Source organism: Malania oleifera, chromosome 2 (genome assembly GCF_029873635.1).
Source record: "Malania oleifera isolate guangnan ecotype guangnan chromosome 2, ASM2987363v1, whole genome shotgun sequence".
Classification (NCBI taxonomy): Eukaryota; Viridiplantae; Streptophyta; class Magnoliopsida; order Santalales; family Ximeniaceae; genus Malania; species Malania oleifera.
The window spans coordinates 76023626-76039107 of record NC_080418.1 but is presented as its reverse complement, the minus strand read 5'-3'; the positions used below and the strand labels follow the sequence as shown (position 1 = coordinate 76039107).

Below are 15482 nucleotides of genomic sequence, written 5' to 3'. Positions count from 1 at the left end.
TTCCATTATCCCTGCTCACTTAATGGGTGGAGCAAAAACTAATTACAACATTTCATTATGGGGCAAGGTAAGTCTCAGCTCAATTACAAAGCTAAGCAACAACCATACGATCTCTCCTTACGAGGCAAGGAATACCCCAACTTAATTACTAGGCTGAACCGAACTGGTCTCCCTTATGGGGTAGAGACACCCTAGTTTAATTTACTGGACTGAACCAAATCGGTCTCTCTTATAGGGCAGAGACACTCCAATTCAATTTACGAGCTGAACTCAATCGGTACATAAAACCATTTTTGTAAATATAAAAAGCTTCTAAATACAAGCAAAGATGTACACATTAAAAGTTCTAAAAATGCACTCTCTAATGATATAAAACATGAGCTTAGTAGAGTAAGGGTGTTTTTCTCAAAATAATATTTGCAATCTTTGAAAATAATGTATATGATAACTTCAAAGATTTAAACCCTACAAAATATTTCTCCAAAAAATATTTTCAATGTGAAGTAGGAGAATCTAGGAATTTTGTCTTCAAATAATTTTTGCACAAAGAATATATATATATATAAATATATATATATATATATATATATATATAAATGAATATATGTATATGATCTTTGATGTGAGATGAATAATTAAGCTCATCAAAGATTTGAATGTGGTAAGCTAGGAGTTAAGCTCAAAAATATTTGTGCAATAATAACTATATGAGCTTTTGAATCTAACAATAGATGTGCAAAGATTTAGAAGTTATAAAATGTTTTCCCAAAAATATTTATCAAGAAGATAATCGGGAAAAACCTAAGCTATACTCTCAAAAATGATTTTAAAAATTAAAGAATAAGTGAGAGTATGTGATTTAAAATGATGAAACAAATGTCCAAATAAAATGTTCTCTTCCAAACGATTTTCAAAAGAATGAGTGAAAGGGAGTGAGTGAGTATAAAATTTTTTCCCCAAAAGAGAAGATTTTTGCAATGAAAAGAATTTTGGGGGAACTTTGATTAAAAATTATTTTGAGAGGATTTTGAAATTAATCAAAGTTGGTAATTGGAGTTATAAGAGGGGTATTTATAGATTTTTAGAAAATTTGACTGTTAAGGGACACACTCGCTATTTTGAAAATGAATAATTACAAAATTAATTACATTTTAGTGCTTAAAAAATTTCCAACCCGAGAGATTAGGTCAACTGACCAAAGGGTCGGTTGGCTGATCTCACATAGAGATTTTGAATTTCTAAAATAGTTCGGTCGACCGAGGGAGGTACTGGTTGACTAAGCAAAAGACAATTCCAAACCTTCATAGGTTCGGTCGATCATGGCATAAGGCTAGTCTGCTGGCCCAGATGGCCAGTTGGCTAAGACATTATTGAATTGAAAGGTTGGTCGGTTGGGCGGTCAAATGTGGGAAATTTGAAAGGTTGGTTGGATGAGCTTGTTGCGTGTTAAGCAGGGCCGGTTGGCTAAGGTCTCAATCCAGGCCAGAAATCTATGGTTGGTTGAATGAGCTAGTTTAAACTGGCAAAGATCGATTGACCGAGGTCTTTATAAATCCTAAGTTTGACCCCTTTTTTATCCCAAATTCATTTAAAAAAACCTTGTATGATTTTAGCTTTTTATGAAAAGGTTTTTCATGAAAATATTGGGTGCCCTAAGTTTTGTCTAAGGTCATCTGACTTTAGTAATTCGTATAATACAAATGCATGCATTATTACCTACCAAATAAACTCGTTCTGTCTAAGGTCATCTGACTTTAGTAATTCATATCATACAGATGCATGTTTATCGTACACTTGTTCGTAGAACGAGTGTGTAGGAGATGTTAGTACCTTTCTCTCGCATAAATAAACTCCTCATCCCAACTCTGGTAAAAGCAAACTGAAATTACCGGTTTCCTAACCTAAGATTAGTCTAGAGACCAATCAATGAGTAGTAATTAGGCGATTTAATCACACTAAGGTAAGTAATAGGTTAGTGGCGACGTCATCAAATTTTCAATATTATTATTCCATCACCATTCCGGACCCTTTTTCTAGGACATTACGACAGCTTGGATAAGATGTAAGTTGAGAATTTTTCTTTTATCCTAAAAAATGATTTAAAAAAAATAAAAATAAAGTTTCAGTAGGAATAATGCTTCCAATATTATTTTGTATATACAATTTTTAAGCTTAAAGCACAATTTTTCATGCATTTTAATTTAATCGTAATGCATCTAGTATGTGCGAGTTTTTTTCATAAATAATTTAGTGCTACCAGGCTTCAATTCTTTTCGGATATATTAGAAGGGCGGATGCGGGGCTGTGCTGTGGTATGCCACAATAATTCATATCTTCAAAAAAAAAAAAAGGGTATAAGATTGATAAATACTCATTTCGGAATTTCTATGACAATAATATTTAATATTGTGCTAATTTATTCTAATTATTTAACTACAAGTCTTGACTTGAGAAAATCTCAATTCTGCCACCGATCTCACTCGTCTCATCTTAGCAAGCAAATCAAAATTTACTTCATGTTTTGAAGTTTGGAATTCTAGACTTCAATTCAAATTCAAACAAATTAAATTCAAGTTTTAAAATCTTTACTACCAATCGGTTTGTAGTAAATGAACAAGAATTGCAAGAGCACAAAAGAAACATGCATTTTTGAAGGCCAGTTTGGGTTCACCTCATCGGTCTTGAAATGCAAAGAAAAACCCAATCTCTGTTTCACCAACAGGGGATGTGTGCTGGACATTCTGGGCTTACAAAACATATACTGCTCAAGCTTTATCGTCCCATGAAATTGGGGATATTGTTATGAAAGTTTCAAAAAAAAAAAAAAAAAGGAAACTTGGTGTATCCGTCAGTTGCTTTAGCTTTTGAGGTCAGGTTAGAGTTTAGCTTGAGAAAGAGCTGGAGGAGGAGGAGGGATTGAGGCTTGGATGATGATGATGATGATGAGGAGCGGGAGGAGGTTGGTGGAGAGGCAATGAGATGCCTTCCCGAGGGCAGGGTGCAGGAGGAGCAGCTGGGTGTGCAATGTAGGTAGGAATTTTTTCTCCAGGCATCAACACAGATACTTCTCTTGCGTACACCACCGTCTGCACCCATACAAAACATAACATTAGCATACACAAATTAAATGAAGGCCAATAATAAGCCCATACAAAAAAGAGAATTGAATTTTTTCGACATCATCATGATCAGTGATGGGTATAATTAAACTCCGCCACTATCTCAAATTTTGAGAAAATCATTTAATCCTGGGTTATAAAACTAGAGCTACCCCATCAATTATGAAACCACAATTAATCATTACAATTAGCAGCAAATAAAATAAGAAGTAAGAGTAAGAGCTTTAATGATTTCATTTCTTTGCGTTTGGGAACAAGGACCTGGGTAAAATGGAATAGGATAAGATGGAATGAAGCAACAATTTGAATAGAAAGAATAAAGAAATCAAATAACACATTTTATTTCACTCCACCCAGTTTCATCGAAATCATAATCCTATGTACCAAACATACAAGTAGTTCAAGCATAACCTATTAATTTGTGTTTGCCAACCCACCAATAGTCACGAAATCTTCCACTTGTCCCTGGGCATACTAGGAGATGGTGACTACATAGTCCCTATGGTTAGAAGCAATGGACAGTGAAGGACTTGACTTTGTCAATCCTAGGACACTAGATACGGGCATAAATGGTGGAGCTAGACCATCGTACGTAGGGAGCATTTGCAAACACAGATATACAAGTCTCCTCCTACACATAACCCTGTCCCATGCAGCGGCATCCGCCGTTGATTTTGCAAGACGAGGGTCGAGGGTGACGGGACAAGCGGCAGGGAGACAAAGAGGGGGCATAGGCTGTTGACTTGCATTTAACAAAAAAACCCATGCAGGACTTCTTCAGCATTGCGCCTTCTGAGACATGTGGGATGTACCTCAAGGAGGAATATATATATATATATCCATCCCCCCACCCCTACTAATACTGCCGAAAAAATCATTTCATTATCAATGTAGTCTGATATGTATGCACTGAATGAAGGCATTTTCAAACAGAAATATTTTGATTTTTGATCATATGATTAATTAATTAAGTTGTCATGCATGCCTAGGATAATGATGAATATTATATGTTTTATAATTATAAGAATGTGGATCAGACAAGGCTGCCTTCAAGGCCTCAAGCACAGTCACAATAACAAATTAGTAGATGTTGATAATAACGCAGTGTTTCTTAATGCTATCCATCACAGAAACTGCAAATCATCCTGGAAGTGATGGACTATTTAACTTATATGGCTTGTCAATGTTCATAGAACACAAAATTTCAAGGCCTCTTCAGTTGAAATGCTCCATTTCTTTTTCTTCTTCTTTTTCCAGTATTAAAATACCACCTTATTATTATTATTATTATTATTATTATTATTCGCCATATCTGTAGAAAAGTTGAAAAGCAAGAAAAAAAATATTATTTAGAAAACTGAAAAAAAAAAAAATGAAAATTACCTCTCACAGCAGAACAGGTTCTCAACTTTTTTTCCTTATGAGCTGCTTGCCAAAAAAAAGCTGTGGGACTATTTACTTGAGAGAAATGGCATTTCATTTTCCATTTCCAATTTGCTAAATAATTAGGACTGTCACTTTAATTTTCAGCTCTTGATCAAGATTTGGATCTAATAGTTGAAAAAAAAATATAAAAATACATTTTTCAGTTCTCCATAGAATACATTTTGGAAATATGTATATTAAGTCTTAAATTTCCATATATATAAATTTAGACCAAACTCAATAAAATTATCTTATATTGTATTTTATTTAAATCTATTCAAATTTAAATTTAAGATTCAAACTCCAAACATTTAGACACACTAAAAAATTTTTAGAAATTAACCTTTGATTTGGGAGCATAAATTTCAAAATATAAATTAAAATTTATATAAATTTGAACAAAATATAATATAAAATTATATTCTAAATTTAGAATAATCTAAACCCAAATTCTAAAATTCATACTTTCAAACAATAATTAAAAAAAAAACTATTGACTTTAGGTTGTGCTTGTCTCGGGATTCATGTAATAAAAAAACATTTAATTTATTTAATTTTTTTTTTTTAATTTGGGCCTTTGGAAGGAAAAATAAAATAAAAAGAGGAAAACGCCAGCATGGGCCATACACTGAAGGGGCCACCAGCCACCCCTTATAGCCATAGATGCAATGAACAGCACGAATTAGAATAGACGGACCCCTCCCATGACCTCACCTCCGCTGCCCTCCCACTACCAACCTCACCCTCCACTACTAGATTTCAGAATTTTAAAAAGCGCACACAATCACGCCCACATAAACAATGTCGCTAGTCAGAAAAAAACAAAGTGCTGACATTCCGGTGAGATCGAAGAAAGAAAATTGATAATTTATTTTTATGTTGAGTACTTAAATATCATCATAAAATTAAGTAATACAGGCAATTAATGGACCAAAAAATCAGCTCACTAAACTTTAAAGTTAAGATTAAGAAAAAAGGCTAGCAAAGGGTCGATGCTACTTCCATAATCGATCAAATGGCTAAAAAGAAATGCATGTGTGTGTGTATACATATATATTAAAAGTGCAGAGACGGTGAAAGTGCAGAAGTTGGATATAATTACTCAGGAAAAGAAAAGAAAAGAAAAAGGACAGCACTAAAGGTGGCCGGTCGTCTACTCATTGCATTTGCAGCAAGCAAGGATAACATAGAAAACTGGAGAGAGAGAGAGAGAGAGAGAGAGAGAGAGAAATTACTTTTGGAGATGGGTAATGGAGCTTGGTGTTGAAGCCTTGGAGATGGGGGCGGCTGCTCCGGCGAGCGGCAGAGGGGGTTATTGAAGTACTAGTGGGGCGGAGAAACCGCTCGAAGATGGCCATAACAAGGAACATGGAAATGAGGACCGCGGTGGCCACGAACCCAAAAGAAACAGCGTTCACGGAGTTATCGAAGTGCCTCCAATGCTCCTGATCATCCCTCTCTGTGCTTATAAGTGGAGCCACTGTTGGCGCCCCTCCTGCATTTACCCACAACTCCTCTCCCATTTCCCACCACTCCACCTACTTAATTTACCTCACCAACGCCCTCCTCTCTCTCTCTTTCTCTCTCATCACCAACACTAACCAATTGGAGAAAGAACAAATTCAGAAACCCACTTATTCGTTTCCCCAGGAAACTGCAGTTCCAACTACTATTTGTTTACCCTGGTCGATCCTGCAGAGAGTGTGAGAGAGGGAGAATAGGCGTGGCTTGCTCTGCTCCTGTGCTTCAGAGAGAGAGAAAGAGAGAGATGGCCAGAGGATGAGACGAGTGCCTTCCAAAAGCTGTCTTTTCTTTTCTGTTCTCTCTCTTTTCGTGGAGTCTAATTAAAAAGTTCAAGAAAAAAAAAAATAAAAACATACCAGCACAGAGTGGAATTGAACGTGAAGGTCGCCGGAATATGTGTGGATGTGTTTTATGCCATCAATAATCAACTAATATTCCACCAAACTTTTAAAAAATAACTAAAAGGGTACTTATTGATATAAAAGATGTAGAAAAATAAATTGAGATAATACAGATTAAATCTACTTTATGGGTGGATTGGATAAAAAAATTTACTATCTTAGGAGGAAATACAAGATTATTTGGAACCGACCCTTGTACAAAATATCTCTAACCTTAGACAAGATATTTCTTTTTTTTATTTTATTTTTTATCTCTCATCTTCTTTTTATATACCTTACTTTAAGCATGCAATGTGTGTATGTAAATGTGAGGGGTAGGGTATCCTTTTATAGGTCAATATGGATAACAAGATATTTATTAAGGTGAAAAAAATCTAAGTGGTGGAAGATGGGGTGACATTCATATTTTTCATAACACTATCTCTTAGATATTACTCATATATTAACTTCTTCTATTAAGATCTTTAAGATGTCTCATTTCGATGAGATTAGCCAATTTTTAAATGTTGTAGTAGACAAAGTTTTAGTGAACAAATCTTCTAAATTATCACTTGATCGAATTTACTAAACATATATATCACCATTTTTCTGGAGTTCATGTGTATAGAAGAATTTTGGAGAGATATGTTTTGTTTTGTCACCTTTTATGTATCCTCCTCTTAGTTGAGTTATACATGCAGTATTATTTTTATATAAAACTATTAGAATATTCTTGATTGATTGAAAACCATAATTTGCTTGAATATGAGAAATCATTTATCTGAGTCACGCGCATTCTCTACTAGCTGCATAATTAGCTAGTATTTTAGAATGATTGGAGGATGTTGCTGTAATCGTTTGTTTTATTGATTTCCAAGATATGGCAGTTTTTCCATAAAGAAATATATATCTAATTTGATATTTAACATTGTGAGGATCCGATAGATAGCCAACATCTACATATCCTACTAGTTGAGATTTGGAATCAAATGAGTAGAATATACTCAAATTAGATGTACCTCTTAAATAACGTAGAATGTACTTAATTTCATTCCAGTGTCGCTGAGTAGGAGTAAAGTTATATCTTACTAGTAGATTTACAGCAAATGAAATGTCGGTTCTTGTACAATTGGTCAGATACATCAAAGAGCCCATAGCACTTAAATATGGTACTTTAGGACTAAGAAATTCCTCCCTCTCATCATGAGGTCGAAATAGATCCTTCTTAACATCAAATGATCGCACCATCATTGGAGATCCCAAAGGATGAGCTTTGTCCGTAAAGAATCGCCTTAATACCTTTTCATTATATTTAGATTGATAAACTAGAATTCCGCCATTTACATATTCAATCTATAGGTCAAGACCATATTTTGTCTTTCCTAAATTTTTCATCTCAAATTCCGCTATTAAATAATTAGAAGCTTTAGTGAGCTCTTCAGGAGTTTCAACTAAATTCAAATCATCAACATAAACAACAATTATAGTAAATCCGGATTCTGATCTTTTAATAAAAACACATGAACAAATTGGATCGTTTATCAAACCTTCTTTCACAAGGTACTCACATAATCAATTGTACCACATGCGTTCAGATTGATTTAATCCATATAAAGAATGTTGGAGTTTAATTGAATATGAATTTTTGGGTTTTGCTTTAGGCAATTTAAATCCTTCAGGGATTTTCATATAAATTACTTTATCCAACAATCCATATAGGTATGCTGCTACTACATTTATAAGATGCATGCTCAGTAGTTCAGTGATTGTAAACCCAATTAAGAATTAGAAAGTGATTCCATCCGTTACGGGAAAATATGTCTCCTCATAATCAATTATGGGTTTTACGAGAAACCTTCTACTGCAAGCCTTGCTTTATATCGAGTAATTTCATTATTTTCATTTCTCTCGCGCACAAATACTCATTTATATCCAATGGGTTGGACATCTTTTGGTGTCTGGACTGCAGGTCCAAAAACTTCTTTTTTCGATAGAGAGTTTAATTTTAATGTGATAGCCTCTTTTCATTTTGGCCAATCACTTCTATATCGAATTTTATTAATAGATTTAGGTTCAGGATCCTCATTACTTCTCGTAATGTCAGTAGCTACTACAAATGCAAATATGTTGTTGAACACAACTTTATTTTTATCCCACATTTCTCTTTTGTAGTGAATTAAGATCTCATCATTATTTTCAGGTACCTGTCCCTTTTCAAGGAATGTCTCTTCAGGAGATTCCTCTTCGGGAGGTTCCTCTTCAGGAAGTTCCATAATAGGGATTTCATTTTTAGGAGAAACGGGTTTGTGAATGTCGAATGGATTATCCACCTTTGTAACCTATTATGGAGTGTTTATAGATATCAATATTCTCCTTTTGAGAGTTTGTTGACCTCATAGGTCGCACTCGGTTTTGATAATGACAAATACTAATTTTTGATGATTGTCAAGTGCTTATGCAGGTTCAAATAAATATCCCAAGGAAGGACACTTAAAGAAACAAGAAGACCACGAAGACTTGTACTTGTAATTGTAATTCATATCATCTGTAATAATTTACATGGGTCTGTAATAGTAACCTAGGTTGTGGTTGTATGCTTATCACCTGCACATTATGCATACAGGATATAGCGTAAGCTTAATTAGACCATAGCAAGACCTTAGGCTTCAACACTCACACACATAGCATAAAATATATGAGTGTGTTATAATTGTTCTTAAAATTAGACAAATCTAAGCAAGATAAGAAGAGTCGAGCGACCGAACCTTTGGAGTATAAAACACCTCAAGCGCCCAAATTTTGAAAGTCAAAATGTTGACCAGCCCTCGGGTGACCGAACCTCAAATGCACACATCTTCCCTGGGTGCCCGAACCCTTCAAAAGGGACTGTTCACCAACTCGGGTGCCCAACAATTTTAGTTCAAATATATCCCCGGGCGACCAACCACTTGACTTCGGGCCACCGAAAATTTGATCGGGCACCTGAAGTCACGAAGCTTGGCTACTGACTTTGATTTGGGCTGCCAAACCTTTATTCAAGTGACCGAACTTAATTGAAGAACTTTTTGAATTGTGTCTCATTGGGCGACCGAACCAAGGTTCAGCCACCCGAACCTCGGCCGGTTAAAAATATTTTAACCACGGTAAAACAAGGTTATTTCAAGCTAATTGGATCTTAATCATTTGGAACTTTTTTAATAATACCCATCATGTCCCAAATAGTTATATTTTTCACCTGGCTATAAATATGTTCTCATTTGCATGATTAGAAGATGATTAGCAAAAATTCCCTCTCTCTTGAAAATCAAAATTTTGCCCTAATACTCTCAAACTTGCATCTTTTTGATCAAATCCAAGATTGTAAGAGTTTCATTCGTGTTTATTTGATTGTTGCTCAGAGCTAATACTCCCATTGTTGTGTGTGTGCTGAGATTTATTTTTTTGGGAGCACAGCTTAGGTTTATCCCATGGATTTCTCATTTATAAATCTAGTGTGGGATTAAACCAATGAAGTTTAGGATATTTGCACTTCATTGCAAGTATCCAATAGCTTTGCTTTTGGTATGCTAAGATTTTTTAAACAGGCAAGCAACCTTTTCAAACTAATTTTGTGCTCATTTCAATGAAGAAAATTGTTTAGAAACTAGTTTGATTATCTACATAATATACTTTGAATATTGATGTGTTGTTGAAATATTTTGTTTAGATTCCAAGTCATTGCTTATATTGATTATTCTTAAGCATCATACTGATTGTATTGTGTTGAATACTCTTGAGCTTCATATTGACTATATAGTATTGAGTATTGATAAAAAAAACCTTGCATCACTGAGCTTACACTGTATCCTTACTTTTGATGCGTACGTGATTGAGCGTATTATTTGGGTACAAATTTGCTTTACGTGAAAGCACTATTTCATTGTACCACTTGATTGTAAATATGAATGATTCCAGGCGTGGCCTGAGGGGGCGGTAATCCACCCCGGTAAGGATTGGTGTAAAGGTTGAGGTCAGCCTTGTGCTAATTGACCTAGTTTGTATAGGTGCTGCTCCACCCGGTTAAGTGAGCAAGTGATAGTGGTAATCCTTGTGCTTGTTAGCTGAGGTGGGGATGTAGGCAATTGGCCAAACCTCGATAACATTTCTGTGTGTCACTCTTACTTTATTGTTCTTCTGGTGCATGTGTTGTTAATTAAATTGTTTCATTTAATTTCTGATATATTTACATTACTCGCACTAGATTGACCATAGGGTTGTGAACATACTACTATTAGGAGGAATACTTAGGGGTTAAATTTTAAAAATACCAATTCACCCCCCTCTTGGGATCACGGTAAAGTTAACAATTGGTATCAGAGACACGTTGCATAGACTAGTTGTTATTTTGCAAAAAGATCACATATGGCTCATAGCTCCGTGACCCCTTTCCCTGAGGGACCATCTTCCACACGACCTCTTGTTTTCAGTGGTGTTAATTACACCTTCTAGAAACAAAGGATGTGCATCTACCTTCAGAATACTGATTGGAAGGTGTGGAGGATTGTCTCTAAGGGAAACTATATCCCAATGAAAACTGAGGGTGCAGCTAGGGTTCCTAAGACTGAGGATGAATATGATGATGATGACATGAAAGCTGTTAGTCTTAATGCCACTGCCATGAATATTTTATAATGTAGTCTTGATGTAAATGAATTTAACAAGATTATGGCATGTTCTACTGCAAAATAAAATGGGATAAGTTAGAGGTCACATATGAGGGTACTAGGGATGTGAAAGACAGTAGGATAGATATGTTGACCAGTGAGTCTGAGGCTATGAATGTAGGTGAGTCCATTCAGAGTATGTATACTAGATTCGCACACATCATAAACTCACTACATGCATTAGGAATGACCTATCCCATTTGTGAGATGATTAGGAAGATCCTTAAAGGCTTACCTTCTGTTTGGGAAGCTAAGACTACGACCATTGCTGAGGGTAAGGACCTTAAGGCCATGACCTTAGATGAATTGATAGGTTCCTTGATTACTTATGAATTGTCCATAAATGAAAGGCATAATGAGCACAACAGGGCTAAGAAAGTTACTACATTAAAAACCTCCACGAACATATCTAATGAGTGCAGTGGATCCGAAACTAATGAGGATATGGCTATGCTAACCAGAAAGTTTAGCAGATTTTTCAGGAAAAACAAGATAGGCATTCAAAAATTACAAGGAATCTATTACTGAAAAGGGAGAGCCTAGAAAAAGAAAAGAAAAGTCAAATGCTCCCACATGTTATAACTACAATAAAATCGGGCACATCAAACCAGACTGCCCATTGCTGAAAAAGTAAATCAAGAAAAAGAAGAAAACTATGAAGGTGAGCACTTCATAGGACCAATACAGCAGCACGACTTGGATACAGATCATAGTGACACGGAGGTCGCTAATCTGTGCTTAATGGCACATGAAGATGAGGTATTGTCCTCTAGATCATTATCTTCATTTTATTCATCTGATTCTGATTCTGATTGCATGCCTACTTTTAGAGAGTTACAACTTGACTACATTCGTGTGTCTAAACTATTAGGCAAAATGACCAAAGAAAACGATGATTTGAAAAAGAAATGTGAGAATTGGTCAAAATTGTTTAATATTGCGAAAACCTCTCATGCCTCTATCTTAAAAGAAAAGGATGCTACTATTGTTGAGCTTGAGAAGAAATTGGAGGATAGATCCAAAATTATTTTTAAATTCACTAAGGGTAAAGAAAATCTTAAAAAGTTACTTAGTGCCCAAAGAAACTCCTTAAGTAAAGAGGGTCTTGGTTTTAATGGCATTGAAAATGTTAGACGACCTAATCTTTACTTATAACACTTTATATGTGAGTCAAAATCTCATATTCCTCCTAAAGAACGTAAGTGTAGATTAAGATGTTTTAAATGTAAACATATTGGTCACATTCAATTTGATTGTCCACTTAGGAATAAACATACTAAAATTAGGAAGGTATGGGTAATTAAGGGAGATCCTGCTACTAACCCCCGTGGACCCAACAAAATTTAGGGACCAGCATAAGTCATTTAGCTTATTTTGCAGGTATGCCTAAGATCATCCTCCTCTAAGGACGGATGGTACTTGGATAGTGGGTGCTCACGGCGCATGACCGGCGACAAGGGCAAATTCACATCAATTGCCCCCAAGGATGGAGGCTATGTAACATTTGGGGAAAATGCCAAAGGACGTATCATCGGGGTAGGTAAGGTTGGTAAGGATTCCTCTCTTACTATTGATAATGTTTTGTTGGTTGATGGATTGAAACATAATCTACTTAGCATAAGTTAGTTGTGTGACATAGGATATAAAGTATCTTTTGAAAATAACAAATGCATAGTAGAAAATAAAACAGATCACAAAGTGTTTTTTATTGCTGATAGACATGAAAATGTTTATACTACCTCTCTTGATAATATAGTTTCACAACAAGTAACATGTTTTTCTGCTATAAATGAAGCTAGTTGGTTATGACATAGGCGTTTAGGACATGCTAGCATGGATTTACTGTCTAAACTTGTTAGAAAAGAATTGGTTAAAGGCTTGCCTAAGATGTTATTTGTAAAGGATAAAATATGTGATGCATGTCAAATAGGTAAGCAAACAAAATCTGGCTTTAAGAAAAAGAAATTTATATCTACCACTAGACCTTTGGAGATGCTTCACCTAGATCTATTTGGACCTAATTCTGTGCAAAGTCTTGGTGGTAAATCTTATGCTTTTACAATTGTGGATGACGTTTCTAGATTCACATGGGTGTTGTTTCTTGCACATAAAAATGAATCATGTGAACAATTCACCAAACTTTGCAGGAGAATTCAGAATGAAAAAGGATATAAAATCACTCACATTAGAAGTGATAGAGGCACGGAATTCAAAAATGAAAGTATAGAAAAATATTGTGACTTAGAGGGCATATTACATAACTTCTCTGCGCCTAGGACACCTAAACAAAATGGTGTAGTAGAAAGAAAGAATAGGTCACTGCAAGAAATGGGTAGAACTATGTTGAATAAGCATAACTTACTTAAATATTTTTGGGCCGAGGCTATTAATACTGCATGCTATGTTATGAATAGGGTGTTGATTAGACCATCAATTAATAAAACCCCTTATGAATTATGGAACAACCATAAGCCTAATATTTTCTATTTTCATGTGTTTTGTTGTAAATGCTTTGTGCTTTGAGATAATGAACATCTAGGAAAGTTTGATTCCAAATCTGATGAAGGTATTGCAAAGCATATAGGGTTTTCAATAAAAGAACTTTAACTGTCATTGCATCTATTCATGTTGTGTTTAATGAGTCTAATCCATTTTCTAATAAAGATGATGAAGATGATATTGATATTAGAAAATGCTTAAAGAAAATGTCTATTAAAAAGAATGTAAGTGAAAATCAAGAAGCAAATGAAAAATCACTTGAAGATAATGAAAATGGAAATCAGGAGTTGCCTAAAGATTGGAAATTCATTCGAAGTCATCCTATAGATCAATCATAGGCGAACCATCCCGTGGTGTAGCCACAAGATCCTCATTGAGAAATATAGTGAATCATTCTACTTTCTTATCCCAAGAAGAACCTAAAAATATTAAAGAAGCCATAGAAGATGAGTCTTGGGTGATTTCCATGCAAGAAGAGCTTAATCAATTTGAGAGAAGCAAAGTATGGACCTTAATTCCTAGGCCTAATGAGCACACCATCATTGGAACTAAATGGGTATATCGAAACAAGAAACATGAGAATGGGGTAGTAACTAGGAATAAAGCTAGACTAGTTGCCCAAGGGTACAACCAACAGGAAAGGATTGAATTTGATGAAACATATGCTCCTGTTGCTAGATTAGAAGCCATTCATATGCTACTTGCCTTTTCCGTTTTTAAAAATTTTAAATTGTTTCAAATGGATGTTAAAAGCACTTTTTTAAATGGTTACATTAATGAAGAGGTATATGTAGAACAACGACCCGGTTTTGAAAATCATAAATATCCTGATCATGTTTACCGGCTATCTAAGGCCTTGTATGGATTGAAACAAGCTCCTAGAGCTTGGTATAAGAGGTTTAGTGGTTTTCTACTAGAAAATGGGTTTACCTATAGCAAGATTGACACTACACTTTTCATCAAATCCAAAAATGATGATATGCTCCTTGTTCAAATTTATGTGGACGATATCATTTTTGGGGCAACTAATGATGCGCTGTGTAATGAGTTTGCCAAATGCATGCAAAGTGAATTTGAAATGAGCATGATGGGTGAACTTAGTTTCTTCTTAGGGCTACAAATTAAGCAAGCTAATCATGGAACTTTCATATGCCAATCTAAATATATCAGGGATTTGCTAAAAAAATTGAATATGGAAGATTGCAAAATTCTTGGTACACCTATGAACCCTTCCATTAAGCTTGATAAAGATGAGCAAGGAATCTCTGCTGACGTAAAATTGTATCATGGCATGATTAGAAGTCTCTTATATCTCACTGCTAGTAGGCCTGATATTATGTTTAGTATATGTATGTGTGCTAGATTTCAGGCTGCCCCTAAGGAATCTCATCTAAAAGCTGTTAAACGAATCCTTAGGTATCTAGTTGGGACTATTGAATTAGGATTGTGGTACCCTAAGCATACCACCTTTGAGATTGTGAGTTACACTGATGCTGACTTTGCTTGTAGTAAGGTTGATAGAAAAAGCACTAGCGGCACTTGTCATTACTTAGGACAATCTCTTGTTTCTTAGTTCTCCAAGAAACAAAACTCAGTTGTCTTATTCACAGCCGAAGCTGAATATATTGCGGCTGGAAGTTGTTGTGCCCAAACTCTTTATATGAAACAATAACTTGTGGATTTTGGATTGCACTATGAAACTATACCGGTTAAATGTGATAATACTAGTGCAATCAACATCTCTAAAAGTCCTATCTCATACTCACGAACTAAACACATTGAGATTAGACATCATTTTCTTCATGATCATATGCAAAAAGGAGATGTGGCTC

At 35.1% G+C, this 15482-nt stretch overlaps 1 protein-coding gene across 1 annotated transcript; it reads right to left on the bottom strand.

Annotated features, from left to right (window-relative positions):
- Window positions 1-2542: 2542 nt before the first annotated feature.
- On the bottom strand, window positions 2543-6472 carry LOC131149709 (uncharacterized). Its single transcript, XM_058100403.1, has 2 exons — window positions 5780-6472; window positions 2543-3086 (listed from the first exon to the last, which is right to left on the bottom strand). Exons 1-2 carry the CDS (start codon window positions 6065-6067, stop codon window positions 2883-2885), a joined length of 492 nt encoding a protein of 163 aa, XP_057956386.1. The 5' UTR covers window positions 6068-6472; the 3' UTR covers window positions 2543-2882.
- Between the last annotated feature and the right edge of the window lie 9010 nt (window positions 6473-15482).